At 38.1% G+C, this 15,979-nt stretch overlaps 1 protein-coding gene across 7 annotated transcripts in view; it reads left to right on the top strand.

The window, feature by feature from the left end:
• The first annotated feature begins 2,096 nt into the window (after positions 1 to 2,096).
• mag (myelin associated glycoprotein) overlaps positions 2,097 to 15,979 on the top strand; it is a 33,819-nt gene continuing 19,936 nt past the window's right edge. Inside the window, exons 1-11 of one of the 7 annotated variants that reach the window (XM_028470080.1) lie at positions 2,097 to 2,197; positions 2,952 to 3,027; positions 4,058 to 4,426; positions 5,246 to 5,542; positions 7,478 to 7,735; positions 8,387 to 8,647; positions 9,406 to 9,714; positions 11,208 to 11,307; positions 11,873 to 11,969; positions 12,216 to 12,269; positions 13,376 to 14,217. In XM_028470080.1, the coding sequence (XP_028325881.1) occupies positions 2,982 to 3,027; positions 4,058 to 4,426; positions 5,246 to 5,542; positions 7,478 to 7,735; positions 8,387 to 8,647; positions 9,406 to 9,714; positions 11,208 to 11,307; positions 11,873 to 11,969; positions 12,216 to 12,269; positions 13,376 to 13,534 (1,950 nt within the window). In that variant the 5' untranslated portion in view covers positions 2,097 to 2,197; positions 2,952 to 2,981 and the 3' untranslated portion in view covers positions 13,535 to 14,217. Of the gene's footprint in view, positions 2,198 to 2,951; positions 3,028 to 4,057; positions 4,427 to 5,245; positions 5,543 to 7,477; positions 7,736 to 8,386; positions 8,648 to 9,405; positions 9,715 to 11,207; positions 11,645 to 11,872; positions 11,970 to 12,038; positions 12,733 to 13,375; positions 14,218 to 15,979 lie in introns of those variants that run through there. The other 6 variants (XM_028470084.1, XM_028470085.1, XM_028470081.1 and 3 more) reach the window with 6 other exon arrangements.

Here is a 15,979-nt window from a genome sequence, read left to right as displayed (position 1 = left end):
AGCTCTAATCTATGGATGTGTACGCATCGATGCTCGTAGCTTGATTTTTAATTTGGGGCCCAGAGGCGCCCAAAGGGTCCCCAAAAGGAAAAAAAAAGAAAGTAAAATTCTCATTTGTTTGCGAGTCAGATATTACGACGGTTGTACCCTGTACATGTCACAGGGGCGCCAGGGGGCCTGTGGGGGCCCCATTTTTCAAATGACTACTCCTCTGTTAGTTCTCGTTAAATCGAAATGCAGTTTGGTATGAATACTCGACCCCATTTCCGGTAATTTCCAAATTTATGGAAACATAGTCGTGTGATTTATTGTTTCAAAGGTAATTCAACATAGATTACGATTATGCCTCGCACAATTCGATTCAGAGCCTATTTGGCGCGGAGACGTTCCTCGGGCCCGGCCGTAGTTCATCCAAACTTTATATCCATGATTGCCTGATCCTGGTTTGCAAAATCAAACACATGCACCAAAAAAACTCCACTGCTTTCCACCAGCACGGCTAATATTGGTCATGGATTCTCGGGGGATGTTGACACGCGTTAATCACAAAAACTCAGAAGCACAATCCACTCTGATGATTTACCATCTGCACTCACTGGCTGCTGCAGAATGAAGCTGATATTCACATTCACTGCTCTAACGTCTGTATTCATATTCACCCATTTTATGTCCCAGTCACAGCCAGTATTTTAAAACCCATTTGAACAACTGCGTCATTAATGAAAAAATAAAGTAGCATGTTATGATTTGTTTCAGACGTGGACAAATCTGTTGGTACCATTTCATCAAGGAAAAAACTCCCAAAAAACTCTCTGATAGAAGTGATAATTAACAAATAGTAATTTATGGAACACCGTCTCATGAAAATCAGATTACCATTACAGACTGGTTCAACAACTGCTAACTCTTATATAAATACATGAATTTAGATGTAATAGTCCAATTCAAAACTGACAAAACTGAGCATATCCTGAACTACCGGCTGCTCAACTTTAAATTAAAAACCTATTCCGGTATATATGGATTACTTTATCCCAAAGCATATTTTTATTGCACAATGATAAAACTCTGTGGATGATTGTCAATAGAATTATTTCCAAAAACAGTGTAATACCAGTAGTCTGACTTTATGGGGAATTGAGATGCTGTATTATTATTATTTTTTTTTCTAGGGTCAGGAAATTACGGAAAAAAGTGAAAAATTCAAAAAAGAAAATGTATTTCTGCACCAGTGTTAGTTTTGTCGACGATAAATTAACCAAAAATGTTATGTTAACAACCCATTATTCCAAGAGTAATTTGTGACGAGAATTGTTAATTTAAGAAATACTGAAAACAAAATTAAAACTGACAAAAAAGATGGTTGAAATTTGGATTTCAACCATCCTCCATGCCTGGATTGTTTTTCTTTTTAACCAAATAAAATAAGTTAAAAGAAAATGAACTCAAATTGAAAATCTCAGAATTTGAGTTTTTTTCTTGCAACTTGTAATGTTCAAATATACATTAAAAAAAAAAAAAGAAATTGTTAAGTTTGTCCATAGTTAAAGTCATGCTTATTTTTTGGACTGACTTTTTTTGTTTTGTTTTTACTTTCTGAAAAATATCGTGAGCCCTGTATCGTCTATCATATTGTGTCATTGTAAACTCAGAGTATAGCCCCAGCACTACTAAACACATAAGGTAGCTTACAATAGATTTTTAACTACCATGACAAACATCATTTTGCAAAATCTATTACAATATAACAAAACTTTCAAATTACTCAAAAAGACTAAAATGAGACTAAAATATTTTCACATTCTAAATTTGAACTAAAACAGAACAAAACCAAAAGTTTAAAATGTGACTTTAACTAAATCCAGTCTTTCGTGAGTGACTAAGACAAAATGAAATGAAAGATTTTTGTTTAAATTAAGATGCACGCAGACTACAGTGTGTACCACAGCACACTGAGTGGCCTATCACAGCGCTGTGTGATGTGTGATGTCACTGCAACACAAAGCTGACGTCATGAGAGTGTTTACTGCATAGATGTCATATAATAAAGGCTTTATTATATGATACCTATGGTTTACTGTATGTGCCTGTTTTACAGAGAACAAGGTGAACAAATGGTCTGGGTGTGAGTGAACACCATCTATTGGAGCTGCTGATAAACTATCCTGTGGATCCTTTGTTTCCCAACAGCTCCAAGGTAAAGAAAAATACCGCTAATGAGTAGTAATACAACTCTAATTCAGAATATAATAATAATAATAATAATTATTATATATATATATATATATATATATATATATATATATATAAATATATAGTTTTAGCAGTGAAAAGCAAGTCTGAATAGATGACTCTTAGCAACCATATGCTCCAAATTAATGAATTATTTAAAGTCAATTCAATGTGTTATATCAGAGGCTCAAATTGTTTTTTATTTATTTTAGATTTTAATTTTTTTCTACTTTTTAAAATAAATGAAACTGTAAAATAAACCAAAGGGTTGAAATTAGTTCCCATAGTTATTTTGTTGGATATAGCACTATACATGTAAAAAACCCAAAAAACAATAATTGTATAATGATAATAAACATACAGTCCTTAACAAATGTTTTCAAATGAATACTTTAGCTGCCCTAAATAAATGGATTTGGTAAAAAACATAATAATAATAATAATAATAATAATAATAATAATAATAATAATAATAATAATAATAATAATAATAATAATAACACACTTTAGTATAAAAACAACTGTAAAAACGGCTTGAACTTGTTTTTTTCTTTCTTTTTGATGACAGGCTTTTTAGAAAATCACATCACACAGAGTACTGAAATATATTTATATAGTAATTTTTTTTTTTTTGGTGTGTCCATCTGTATTTGTCAGTCTGTGCTGTTTGTCACTCTTTGCTTTGAGATGTAACTGACAGGTTCTTGTCTCTCGTCCAGAGGTCTATGGTTGAGCGCTGAACAGAAACCATGTGGTGTTTGGAGCTGCTTTTACCTCTGCTGTTAATCATCCACGGTACTAAAGTCACTGTTCCACATTTATATTTAGTGGTAGACACAGACTGCTGAGATGAAAAGCTCTTATATTCTTATCATTTCTTGTATATTTTTCTACTATTGGGGTCTGAATGGGTGATTTATTTGCTGCTAAAAAGTACTTTTTACTTTAAAAAAAAAAAAAATCATTTTTTTATTATTATTATTAAGTGCAACACTGACTTTTATCCTTATCTTCAGATACAGTTGCTTTTGATGTTCACCCACAAAAATATCCAGAACTGATACATAAATAACGCCACTTAAAGACTGAAACATTTAGATGAAAATGTGATTAGAAAAATAATTTAGTGTGACAAATATGGAAAAATGAAGTCATCTGCCATTAGCTTGAATAAGGTGTCATCAAGGCTGTCATTAAGTGTTGTTCGCTAAATTATGACACCTTTGGAGCTATGTTGGCATTTTTTGGGTTAGGTTGATGGATCTAGTGGTGTTAGGTTAAGGTAACGAAGGGTTAAGGTTAGGGTAACAAAGGGATAAGGGTAACAAAGGATTTGGGTTAGGGTAACAAAGGGTTAGGGTAACAAAGGGTTAGGGTAACAAAGGGTTAGGGTAACAAAGGGTTAGGGTAACAAAGGGTTAAGGGTAACGAAGGGTTAAGGTTAGGGTAACAAAAGGATAAGGGTAACGAAGGATTAGGGTTAGGGTAACAAAGGGTTTGGGTAACAAAGGGTTAAGGGTAACGAAGGGTTAAGGTTAGGGTAACAAAATGATAAGGGTAACGAAGGATTAGGGTAACAAAGGGTTAAGGTTAGGGTAACAAAAGGATAAGGGTAACAAAGGATTAGGGTAACAAAGGGTTAAGGTTAGGGTCACAAAGGGTTAGGGTAACAAAGGGTTAGGGTGAGGGTGATAAATAATAATAATGACAGTGTAATGTCAGCCTTTATGTATAAAACTTCATGTAAAGTGTTACCAAGTATAGACTAGAAAACCATTTTGCCTAACAATGAAACTCCTTTAAAAGTCTCTCTCTCCTTTCCCAGATGCCCGATGTCAATGGAATGTTTGGGTACCTCGGGATATCTCAGGCATGACTAACTCCTGTGTGGTTATCCCATGCACGTTCATGTATCCGTCTGCCGTCAAGCCATACCGTGGGATTCATGGTATCTGGTACTATGGCCAGCCCTATCCTCAACTCTTCCCTCCCGTAGTCTTCAAATCCCGAACGGACGTGGTGCACGAGAGCTACAAGGGCCGCACTAAGCTGCTGGGGGACCTGTATCAGAGGAACTGTACTCTGCAAATCAGCAACGTGGGTGCAGAGCACTCAGGGAGATACTACTTTCGCGCAGACCTCGGGGGAGCCAACATGTATACGTTCCCGGACTTTGCCGAGCTCAAAGTTCTTGGTAAGTGACTGTTCGCACAGACAGAATGCTTGATTTTTAGCTAATGTTAGAGCACGTGTGTCAAACTCAAGGCCCATGGCCAAATCCGGCCCTTTAGAACAGTGTTTCTCAAATGGGGGTCCGTGTAACCCTAGGTGTATGCGATGGGACTACACGGGGTACTTGAGAGAGGAAAATTAACAAATGAAAGCATTAAAAATATGGAGTTTTATAATGTTTATTTTTAGTTCAAAATGATAACCATGCTAGATATTACCAGCAACTCACAAAACAACAACAGAAACACGCAAAAAAAGAGAAAAATATACTGAACAATGAAAAGAACAGGCAAACAACAACAGAATATACAAAATGACACAGAAAACAGACGAACTGAGAGAAAAATACTTACTATTACCAGCAACACACAAAACAACAACAAAGACACACTAAACAAGAAAAAAATACACAAGATCACTACAAAACGACATAAGAAACAACCAAAAAACACACACACACAGAGAATAATTTAAATAATACCTACAACATACAAAAACAACAACAAAAACACACATAATAAGAGAAAAATATACTGAATGATAAAAAGAACAGGCAAAAAACAACAAAACACACAAAATGATCTTGATTAGAACATGAACTGAAAATACAAGGGTCAGTCTTGGTTCCACATGAGGAGGAAGATGTTGAATTTGCTCTTTTTCCCACCTGAAATCTGTGGCCTACTTAAGCTCAAACTGCTCCATATTTGGCCCCTGAACTAAAATGAGTTTGAGACCCCTGTGATAGAGTAAATGATCTTTATCCGCTTTTCATTCACAGATCAACCAAACATTGACGTCCCAGAGGAGATTGTCAGTGACGAAAGCCTGGAACTAACGTGCTACGCTCCGGACAACTGCCCCGACATGACCCCGGAGATCCAGTGGATGTACACGGACTACCTGCCCGACCCCGAGTTCAGCACGGACTATCTAGAAGAGAGCAACACTGCGGTTCTTTCCAACACCCTCACCTTCACACCACGACCCATGCACAACGGGCAGCTGCTCGGCTGTAGGGTCTACTACCCCAACACCACGCTGGTCTACGAGAGGCTCATCTCTCTAGATATCAAATGTGAGCATTGAGAAGAATTCCAATCAAGATAACAAAGGCACAAATCTAACACTGTGGAATAATTACCTGTATTTGGATTTGAATGTAATGTTAATTTTAAAGACCAGATAAAAATGTGTTATGGAGCATTCACACAGAACACGACTGAAGAGATCAATGTAAATGACGCAACGTCAAGCGACCTCCCTTCAAGTGACACGACTTGCACGATTACTGCAACTTCAAGCGATAACTCCCCCAGCCGTCACTGTCTGTAGAGCCGAGGCCGCCGCCCCTCCCTCCTGCTATAGTGAGACGCCTGCAACGGGAAGGCTGTACACTTCCTCAATTTACCGGGGCAAAATTAAAGCAGTTAACTCCTTGAATAAGCCTACATTCTGAGTGACTTCATCCTAGTAAGTCCGAAAGTTGATGATTTAAACTGTAAAAGTGGCGCTGTCTATGATGAGTGCTCGAAACATATAGCCGGAGAACAAGTAATCAGCCCTCTCAATGAAGCAGCCTTGTCAGCGCTGCTGCCAGCTCCGCAGACACACACTATTCCTTGGTCATCACATCATTGGAGCGATGAAGTGATGGAGCGACCAAAAACCGAGACAATGTTTAAGCAACTCATCAAGGGTGAATTAAATGACTGTACTCGCGCTCGGTGTGAACGCACCTTGAGTTTGTATCTTTTGAGGAAAAGAATGGGCCGATGACCATGCGTCTTGGTTAGAGATGTGCAACGTCACTGGCCCATTGGTTGATATTGGTATGTTCTTCTTCTTTCTTGGTTATTGGTGTGTTGCAACCAACATAAATAGATGCATATCGGCAGCTACTGTACTGGAGTTTGTAAACACCTTTATATACTCCTACATTCAACATCTCTAACGTTTTTACCACCAATATTTAAACCCAATATGTGTGGTTGTTTAAGACAACATATTAGATATGAATATGACACGTTTTCCATGACAAACGTTGACCCGGTCCCAATGGGGGGAGGGCAGGTGAATTTTATCACCCTAGTTTGGCTCGCTTTGCGTTCCAAGCACAACTTCTGATCTGCTCCAAACAGCCTCTGCTGCAGTTGCATGAGCTAACCACTTGAGACTGTCACGAGAGTAGAGACTTCTCTAGGCAGAAAAACAGAAACCCAAAGAAGAGGCTCTCATTTATGGGTCAAAGCAAGCATTTAAGAGTGCACAGGAACTTCTGCCTTCTCCATTTGTTCTTTCACAACATTCAGCAATGGAGCAGCAACAAGTTGTCATGCTTTTGGCAGTTTTAAAGCCCTGTTTTGCGCCGTTACTGGCTCTACTGACTACCCACAATACCGTCATCGTCGATGTTTCCTGTGTTTGATCCGTTCCTAGAGCAGTTGTGTTCATGGCATTCCTAAATGCTCTAGGCTTTGATTGGAAATGCTCTGAGACATTGGCTCTAGAATTCTCCTGTTTGATCAGCTCTAGGCTTTGTGTGCGTGTTCACACCGCCCAAATGAGGCGGACCATTCGAGCAAACTAATCCTAGAGTGTTTTAACCACTCTAGGATAGGTCGGTGTGAATCTACCCTCTGTGTTAAGCGGAATTTAGTGTCAGACAATTTTGATTATCTGCAAAAACCCTAATATCGAACATCTCTAGTCTTGTTGTTTTTGCTCTAATTCTTTGAACCTTTTGTGGACTATAAGCTTGAATTTTAACAGAAGAAAAGCAGAAAGCATGAAAATTTTAATACATTGGTTAAAGTTGTAAATGGATTGGAACATTCCACTTATGATTAAAAGGTTTGTCAGATTTAGTGCTCATGTAGGCTTTCAGGTTATTTTCAAAAGCAGATGACATCATCAGGTCATATCTTCATGAGGATTCAGGCTTTAAAATGCAGAGCATCAGTGTAATGTTGTCCATCTCTGGATCTGATTTGATGTGTGTTTGCGTTCACAGATGCTCCTCGCTCAGTGTGGGTGAACGTGTCCTCTGAGGTGATGGAGGGCAGCTCTGTGACGCTGCACTGTGAGGTGGACAGCAACCCTCCCTCCAGGATCTCCTGGATGTTCGGGGACGAGGAGCTGCTGTGGGAAACGGCGGCCAATGTTACACTTTCCCTGGAGGATGTAACACCAGCAAATGAAGGGGTTTACACCTGTGTGGGGGACAATGGATACGGCATCATGAACACGTCCCTGTACCTGGCAGTTAAGTGTAAGTGTGACATGATGTTTTCCTTCATTATTATAGTGGCATTTAGGAAATTAGGAGAGATCTATCAATTCAATATTTAGCTTGAAAACACTTGAAATGTTGTTTTTTTTTTTTGCTTTCTTCCATAACAAATTTGAAAACGAGCATTTACGTTTGCCCATATTTATAACTTAAATCTGTTATGCATTAGACTGTTATAGACAAATACAACACATTAAAACCAGATGTACAAATGCAGTGACATTCAGCAATAAAATAAATTATGAATAAAAGACAACGTTGCTCTGTCAAACAATGCTCAGTTTGTATTTTTCTTTAAAATTGAATGATTAAGTGAATTATTTAGAAAAAGCAAGAAAAAAACATAATTTTTGCTGTAGCTATTGTGACTTTGCTTTATATTTTATTATATATAGAGATAGATTTATATACAGTAATTGATAATGTTATTACTAAATATTATTACTAATAATATTCATATTAATAGTAGTAGTAGTAGTAGTAGTAGTAAGAAAGAGAAAGATAGTGGGCAATCAAACAAAAAAACAGTCAACTACACATGTACCGTACCAGTTTGAATAAGAAAAACAACATTTACCTTGGATTCTTCCAAACACTGATTTCATGAACTTTTCTGACCCCTGGTTGCAGACCCACCACGTGAGCCGCTGGTAAACGACTCAATGACGGTATTGGAGGGAACCTCACTGGCCCTACACTGCATCACCCAGGCCAGCCCGGCGGCCACCCTCACCTGGCTGAAGGATGGAGAGCTGGTGGGAACCATCACTGCCGATGAGCTCTCAGTGCTGGAGATTATGGAAATTACTCCCCAAGGAGACGGCCTGTACCGCTGTCTGGCTGAGAATGAGCACGGACGGGCCAGCAGCTCTCTGAACATCACTGTTGAGTGTGAGCACTTCAAAATCCTTCTTTTAGTTCAGAATTATTTGCACCATAGTGTGTAGTCATCTTAAAGAAGTAAATTTTTGTTTTAATCAGAAATAAAATGGGTTAAAAGTGACCAAAAATGGTGGAAAAGGTGGTGAAATGGGATTTTAAAAACCACAGAAAATGATTTAAAGTTGCAAATTAGAGTGGCCAAAAACAGACAGAAAAAGGGTTCAAAGTGTCAATATTTGAACAATCAGTAGGAACGGGAATTTGTTTAAACTGGCAAATAATGGGCATGGCAAATAGTGAATGTGGTTAAATTGGCAAAAATAAACATGATATATGGTGAAAAGAGGTTAAAAGTGACAAAATAGGTCAACATATGCAACTTTAGGTGGGAAAAGTGGTGGAAAGGGTGCCAAAAATGTTTTGAAAGTGGAAAAAATGTGCAGAAAAGACATTGAATTTTGATGGCGAAGTGGCAGGAATGAGTAATGTAGCAAAATGCATTTAAAGGAGCAAAAATATGGCAGGAAAAAGTGATGAAAATAGGTTAAAATATGGCAAGTTTGGTGTAGTTACAGAAAAAAAATGTAAAAATAAGTAACAATGTGCTCAAATTGTTCAGAAAAAACAGCTCAAAAACAAGTGTCAATACATTATTGACAATACATGTTTTAAGTCTGTCCATGAAAAAAAAAGCCTTTCAGCAAACAAGTCAGAATCAAGTCAATGAACAAGAACCAAGAGTGTCACAGTGTTGCCTCTCTCCGTAGATGCTCCGGTCCTTCTGGAAGAGTCCAAGTGCACAGTAGTGAGGGAGGGCGTCCAGTGTGTCTGCATCGCCACAGGAAACCCTGAACCCACCATTGAGTTCTTCCTTCCTGCCTTAAACATCACCATCAACGAAACCGACGGCCGCTACAACTTCTACACGCACACAGACGGACACACGTCCACTGGAATGATCAAGCTGCGGCCCAAAGGGGACCGGCTCGACAATGGTGGCCCTGCCGTCAACGTCCACTGCAGCATCTCCAACATGTATGGAAGAGAGAGTATTCTGCTGGAGCTTCAACAGGAGAGTGGGTGCAAAACTATACACTACTAATAACGACCTCCTTCAGTTCCAAACTATTATATGTTTTCCGATGTATCAGAGTGTTACAGGGAAGTGGGTTGGAAATAAGGTCATCTAGGCCAGATTGAGATGGTTTGGACACAAAGGAACACAAACGATTATAAATTGTAGGACTAGCTTTGGGGTTAGGGTTAGTTCTGCTCCATGTATAGCTAAACACGTATACCTCGATGTGTTACAATGGAATTTTCAGTCTTTTGTCAAAAACATAACCATACAATTTCTCTACGGTTGTCTGCTCAAAAGATCTTTGTTGTACAACTTATCTTAAAGGTCCAGTAATATGCTATTTTTCACCCATCTCCAATTGTCCTAAGAACCCCAGCTACATAGTATTTGAGGTTAATTTTCACAAATTCAGCTCTTTTCCAGAGTTTTTGCCCTCTGAAAAGTAACTTTCATACCGCTGCTAAAAACAGGCTGTTTTGGGGCCTTCATGCACATGCATTAGTAGGTGTAAACACGTGTATCACAGCAGCAGCAGCAGTAAATCATTACCAGTCTTCCTTCTCCTCCACGCCTCTTCTAACCACAGGAATAGTACATTTAAGAAGATAGTCCAGTGTTTTGTCCAACCGTTGCATCGCATTGGGTCACAAACACATCCGATCATCCCATAAAGGCGATACGAGGCGATATAACGGCTACTAAAAGTGAAACTGATTTTACGGAACGTAAAAAAATTAACTGTGATAGCAACTTGCCCTCACCATGTGTGTTTTACCTCTTAGGTAGTTTGAGAGGGAGGAGCTCACGTTCTTATGTAGGGTAGGAGGAGCCAGGTTTGTCAGGAGTTTCCACCTTATGAGTCATAAAGTGAGACAAATCCAACTCGCCCGTTAAGAGCTGACTTTCTACAAAATGTGGAATAACAAGAGAATGAGACTAAAGGAATGTATATCACTATAGTAAATATTTTGATAATATTGCCCCTTTAAATACTGGCCATTTTACAAACTTGTTCAATGTTAAGTTAAAAGTGTAACTGAGTTGCTAACGTGCAATGCTTTGGTGCAGATTGAACAAATGCCAGTTTTTCTGTAATATGGTGCTATTTCCTGCCTAGTGTCATGGCCGTCAATTTCTGTTGATTACAACCTGGGAACAACCCAGCAGATAGCAAAGACAGTGGTCTATAGATTCCAATTTGAACGTTTGAGTACAAAATGTTCACTTCCTTACCATTACAATGAGTACATTTACCCTGTAAAAGATGTGCAATTGCAATTTCTTCTTTGTCCTTTCATGATTACAGATTTCAATATCCTTATACTCTATTTTTTCAGGTTGTGAAAGAATATATTTGTGATGTTCACATCAAAAGAAATATCTTTCCACATCGGGACATTCCATTATGAAATAGATTGTACTTTTGTACCAATCGAGGTAAAATTGTTGTGCAGACCAGTCACGTATCTCATTGTTCTGTGTTTACAGAAAAGTATTTGATGGCGGTTATAGTTGGCACCATTGGAGGAGTGGCAGTCATAGCGTTCATCATTGCAGCTGTGAGATATGTCGGTCAGAACAACAAGAAGTGAGTATGAAGGGCAAACTAATGACGAGGCCAAAGTTGTCATTTCCCTGCTAAGTGTTTCTGATTTCCAAGGAAACATGTAAGCCTAGCCATCCATTCTAAAACACACTGATGGATATTATTGTATTGGAGTGAATGTGGCAATAGAATGGCAATCTTTAACGCCAACTGTGAGAAATGTACTGAAACTGTACTTAAAGATCCACATTGGTGCCTTGTGAAGGGGGTTACCTTAAACTAACCTTAAACTTTGCGGGTTCATTTCCCTGTTCTGACTCTGCTTCTGTATCCTTCACCTGCTATGCTAAATACAATCTAAGTAGCCCTCTTCACAAAGGTGCCTTGAGGCATACGTGGACTTCTCATAAAATCTAAATCATTCCCCAGCAGATCGCCCTAAAGCAGCAACTAAACCCATGAAAATAACCACATCCCTCACAGCCACAGTTGGTCTCCATTATAACCTGACGGAGCTTGTTGTTTTAAAATGGATGCCAGGCTTGGCGTGTCGCTCTGCGTTTGTGGCAATCAAGACCGAGTCTGATCATGTGACTCCGTCCCCCAGAGAGAATGGCAGCTCTAGGCAGGACGTGGTCCTGGACAACCCAGCGTTGTACTACAGCGCAGTCAAGAAGGACAAACAAAATCTGAGGAAGAAAGTGGTGAGACACGTTAATGACTATGATTGTAATGGAGGATGGGTTGGGTAACCATTCTCATCCTTTTTTTAGGGTTAAGAGTTTGTGGTAAGGATATGACGTGAATGATTCAAATCCCATTTTAACCACTGAGAGTCATATGGCCCAGTAGCAGACCAGTAGCTCCAACCATGACACTGTTTTTCTCTTGCTTTCATCGCTTCTCTGCGTTTTTCTGTGTGTTTTTTCTCTCCCCTAACTCCTGCACAGCTTAAGACAGAGCTGTTGGGCTCAAAGTTTAACTCCATTCTAGAGGAGACAACGGTAAGGTTCCCCCCCAAATAAAATCCCGCATTTAAAGCACAAGCCACAGCGACAGATGCATCTCCTCGCCTGCTAGCTTCTGTGTTCTGTACTTGGTCATTTGTTGCCCAGAGTGCTCCCTGCATGGCTGCGTCATCGCTAACCCAAACTGCCAAGCTAACAATAAACATCCCAGCAGGGCCGGCTTTAGGTCTTTTGGTGCCCTAGGCAACAGTGAACTTTAGATCAAGACCTTTAGGTCAAGACAAAACAATGCAATTCTGCAACACAGCAAACCTTTGAAAAATGAAATAACCTACTTTAAAAGTTAAAATAATACACTATAATACAATATAACATGTTCAGGTATAGTCCAAATGTCCTTTTTTAAATTATTATCATCATTTTTTTTTTTTGTCATTGTGGTAGATACACTGCTGTTGTGGTCATGTTCGAAATCAAATCAAATCAATCAAAACAACAACAACAATGGTGCGAAATCTAAAAGCAATGCAAAACAGTGCAAATCAAAAGTTAAAATAAAATATAAAAGTTTCAGTGCAAGAAAATTTGTACTTTCCTGTTTTGTTTTATCAAAAAAACACAATGTGCACACAACACATCAGAATTATACAGAATAGAACAAGAATTACTACATATGCAATGAGGGAGGTAAAATAAATCAAAGAATAATCAATAAAATAGCATTGATATGGGCAGATATTGCTTGTAAGCAGAAAATAAAGAGCAGGCTATCTTAAACTATCACTAACATCTCCAATGTTGTGTAAAACTTCACACTTCTGGACTTAATATTTATATTTAATTAAAATAATACATGTACAGTGCTTGTAAAGGGTGTGTTTCTTGCTATTGTACTTTTAAAAATTATTATTATTGTTCTTTTTTTTTGAGCGGGGGGTGGCGCAATTTGGCGCCCTAGTTGACCGCCTGGGTTGCCTAGCGGCAAGGCCGGCCCTGCATCCCAGTCTCCTTAATAGTACGTGGACCAGTAACTACTAACTTCATGGATTGATAGTCTGTCTCAGTCCTCGGCTGCTGGAGGTGTCGTTGGATACCTCTACGTTATTATCAGTAATGATGCTCATCCTTGTTTGTGTTTGCAGGGAGAAGAAGGGGATTACCAACCTGTGGTCTCTATGGCAGGATTGGAGAGGCGCGAGTTGAATTACGCCGCTCTGGAGTTCATTGGTGCCAGGCCCAGGGAAGGGACTCTGGGGAGGGGGGATGATGGGGGTAACTACACGGAAATCAAATCTAAATGAATCGCGATCCTTCCCTGATTCCTCGGCAGTGCGAGATGCAGTGGCTGGCCCATTAAACAGACTTCCTCTTCATCATAAACTGTGTAATATTTTTCTTCATTTACCCTTGACAATAATGACTTTTTAATGTTTCTTATTTATTTCACACCCTTTCACTTTGTTTTTTAGATTAGAACTGAAAGCAAACATAAAAGACAATTTCAAACATGTCAGGTCAATATGGGACGTAGTTATAGCAACCTTTGGAGTTATTTATTAAGCAACATTTACAGCTTCTATTTTTTATCATTTACAAATGTCTTTTTATTTGAACTTCATCTTTCATGTAACAGTCACTGTATCTGCTGCAGGTCGAAGCATCAGGGCAAGGAGAACCCAGGCTCATGTTCATATATTTTTATGTGTTTATCAAATGAAATCGAAACATTTCCTCTCTTTGTTTTTGTCAAAACAATACCAGATAAATCTGTGTATTCTGTCCAGGGTTGGGGTCAATTACATTTTTCAGTTACAATTACATTTTCAATTACCCATGTTCAATTACAACTCACTTACGATTATTAGAGTGACCAGCATATTTTTCAATTACAATTAATTTATAATAATTTTTTATCCTCAGAAAGTAAATTACAATTATGTTCTCAATTACAAAAGTTCAATTACAATTAATCAAAATTACTGAGCCTGAAATAAATAACCTAATAAAAAAATAACCTTCCTCTTGTGTTAGCTTTCTGTTAGCATCTCTTATGATAACGGGTCGTAAATCAGCTGTAAAATACACAAAACAATATTATCTATCATCTAATTTCTTTCCTATCTATTGGTTACCTTGTTAAGCTTACTAATCAATAGGTTTTAATATTTTTGGTATGGGCGTCTGAGCCTTTTTTGTGTCAGTATACCCCTAGATTTTTTAATTATTTTTCAAATGGCCAAATGTGGGAAAGCTTGGTATGAAACATATTTTAATAATTGTTCACTACATATGTGTAGAGCTGTACATAAACAATGTACATAAACATGGTTCCCCAGTTTTGCGTTAAATTATAATTAACAATTAGAAAGTCAATTATCTGAACTTAATTACAATTTGATTACAATTTCGACAGCAACCGATTAAAAAAATTACAAATAAAATCACGCCATAATTGTAATTAATTATCAATTACGCGATTACAATTATAATTGACCCCAACCCTGATTCTGTCTCAACTTTTCTGTATTTTATTGTGTTCTCCTTACTCAGTAATTGTTCATGATAAAAATGAAAACACTGTTGTCAGTTTTAAGAAGATTTGAGGAAGTTTTGCTAATTTCCTGAGTGAGGAGAATGTGAGGCAACACTTTAGCCAGCACTGAACGTGAAGGTCTCATACTTTCCTGAGTTGTCCAATTCATTTGATCAAGAAACAACCTTTTTTTTTTGCTCGTAGATGGCCAAAAGTCTCTTTGGACAATGTGTGCGTGTGCTTGTATGTATTTAAACTGGGCAGAGAGGTCCTCACACTGCTGTTTTTGGACATTTTGGGATCACCTCACCTGATAGGTCAATGCTTTATTATGTCATAGTGTTTTCACAGATATCTGAAAGAGACACCCATGGTTTGCCAACTGGATTTGCTATTCAGCGGCACCTGATGATGTTATATTAAACTGCACTAACGGTCTAACTTGATAATGAGGATATCAGTGGTATATTAATACAATGTATATTAGTAAAGGGATGGATGCTGGGATTGATGGTTCGTGTTCTGCATGAATCTTTTGGTCAGTTTTCAAAGTTGAATTTCTGAGGCATGATTTGTTTCAGCCACTCTGATTGAACAGCGTCTTAATATGAGGTAATACAGTGTGATCAATGTCTGTAACTAGGAAAAGACGTACGGTAGTAGTCAAAGGTTACATCAGGTTGTTATTCCCAAATACTGAGGATTAACTTAAATAACATATTCCACATGTGTGTTATGTATACAGTATTTTTCAGTAGTTGTTTGGCACAAGGGTCATTCCAACAAATTTTCAGCTGAGGCATATGCAAAGTTACTTACTGAAGGCCCAAACATGTTCCAACCCAAAACCCCAACATACTCTTTTCCAATTTTAAGGGGCTGGCATGTCCAGATAGGATGTAAAGCAGATAATTCTGTATATTCTGAGAGAGTAGGTAAAGTTTTACTACTATACCAAATTTCAGTTTCCTATGTGATTGAGTTCCTGACATATTGGAAGCTGAAAATGGAAGAAAAATAAGGATGAGCAAAAATCGACACAAATCCCCCCCTCACTAAATCGACCATATCTCAAAAAGTTTTCATCCGATCAGACTAAAAATGTACAGTGTGCCTATTGAATAATCACGGTAAAAATTTCAGAATTTCTTCATTTGTGAAATGCCATGGAATGACCCACAGTTTTAATAAAAGTAAATCAATTTAAATTGTC

The sequence above is a fragment of the Gouania willdenowi genome, chromosome 16, assembly GCF_900634775.1.
Source record: "Gouania willdenowi chromosome 16, fGouWil2.1, whole genome shotgun sequence".
Taxonomy (NCBI): domain Eukaryota; kingdom Metazoa; phylum Chordata; class Actinopteri; order Blenniiformes; family Gobiesocidae; genus Gouania; species Gouania willdenowi.
The sequence above is the reverse complement of the archived record's forward strand: the minus strand, read 5'-3'. Positions and strand labels throughout refer to the sequence as shown.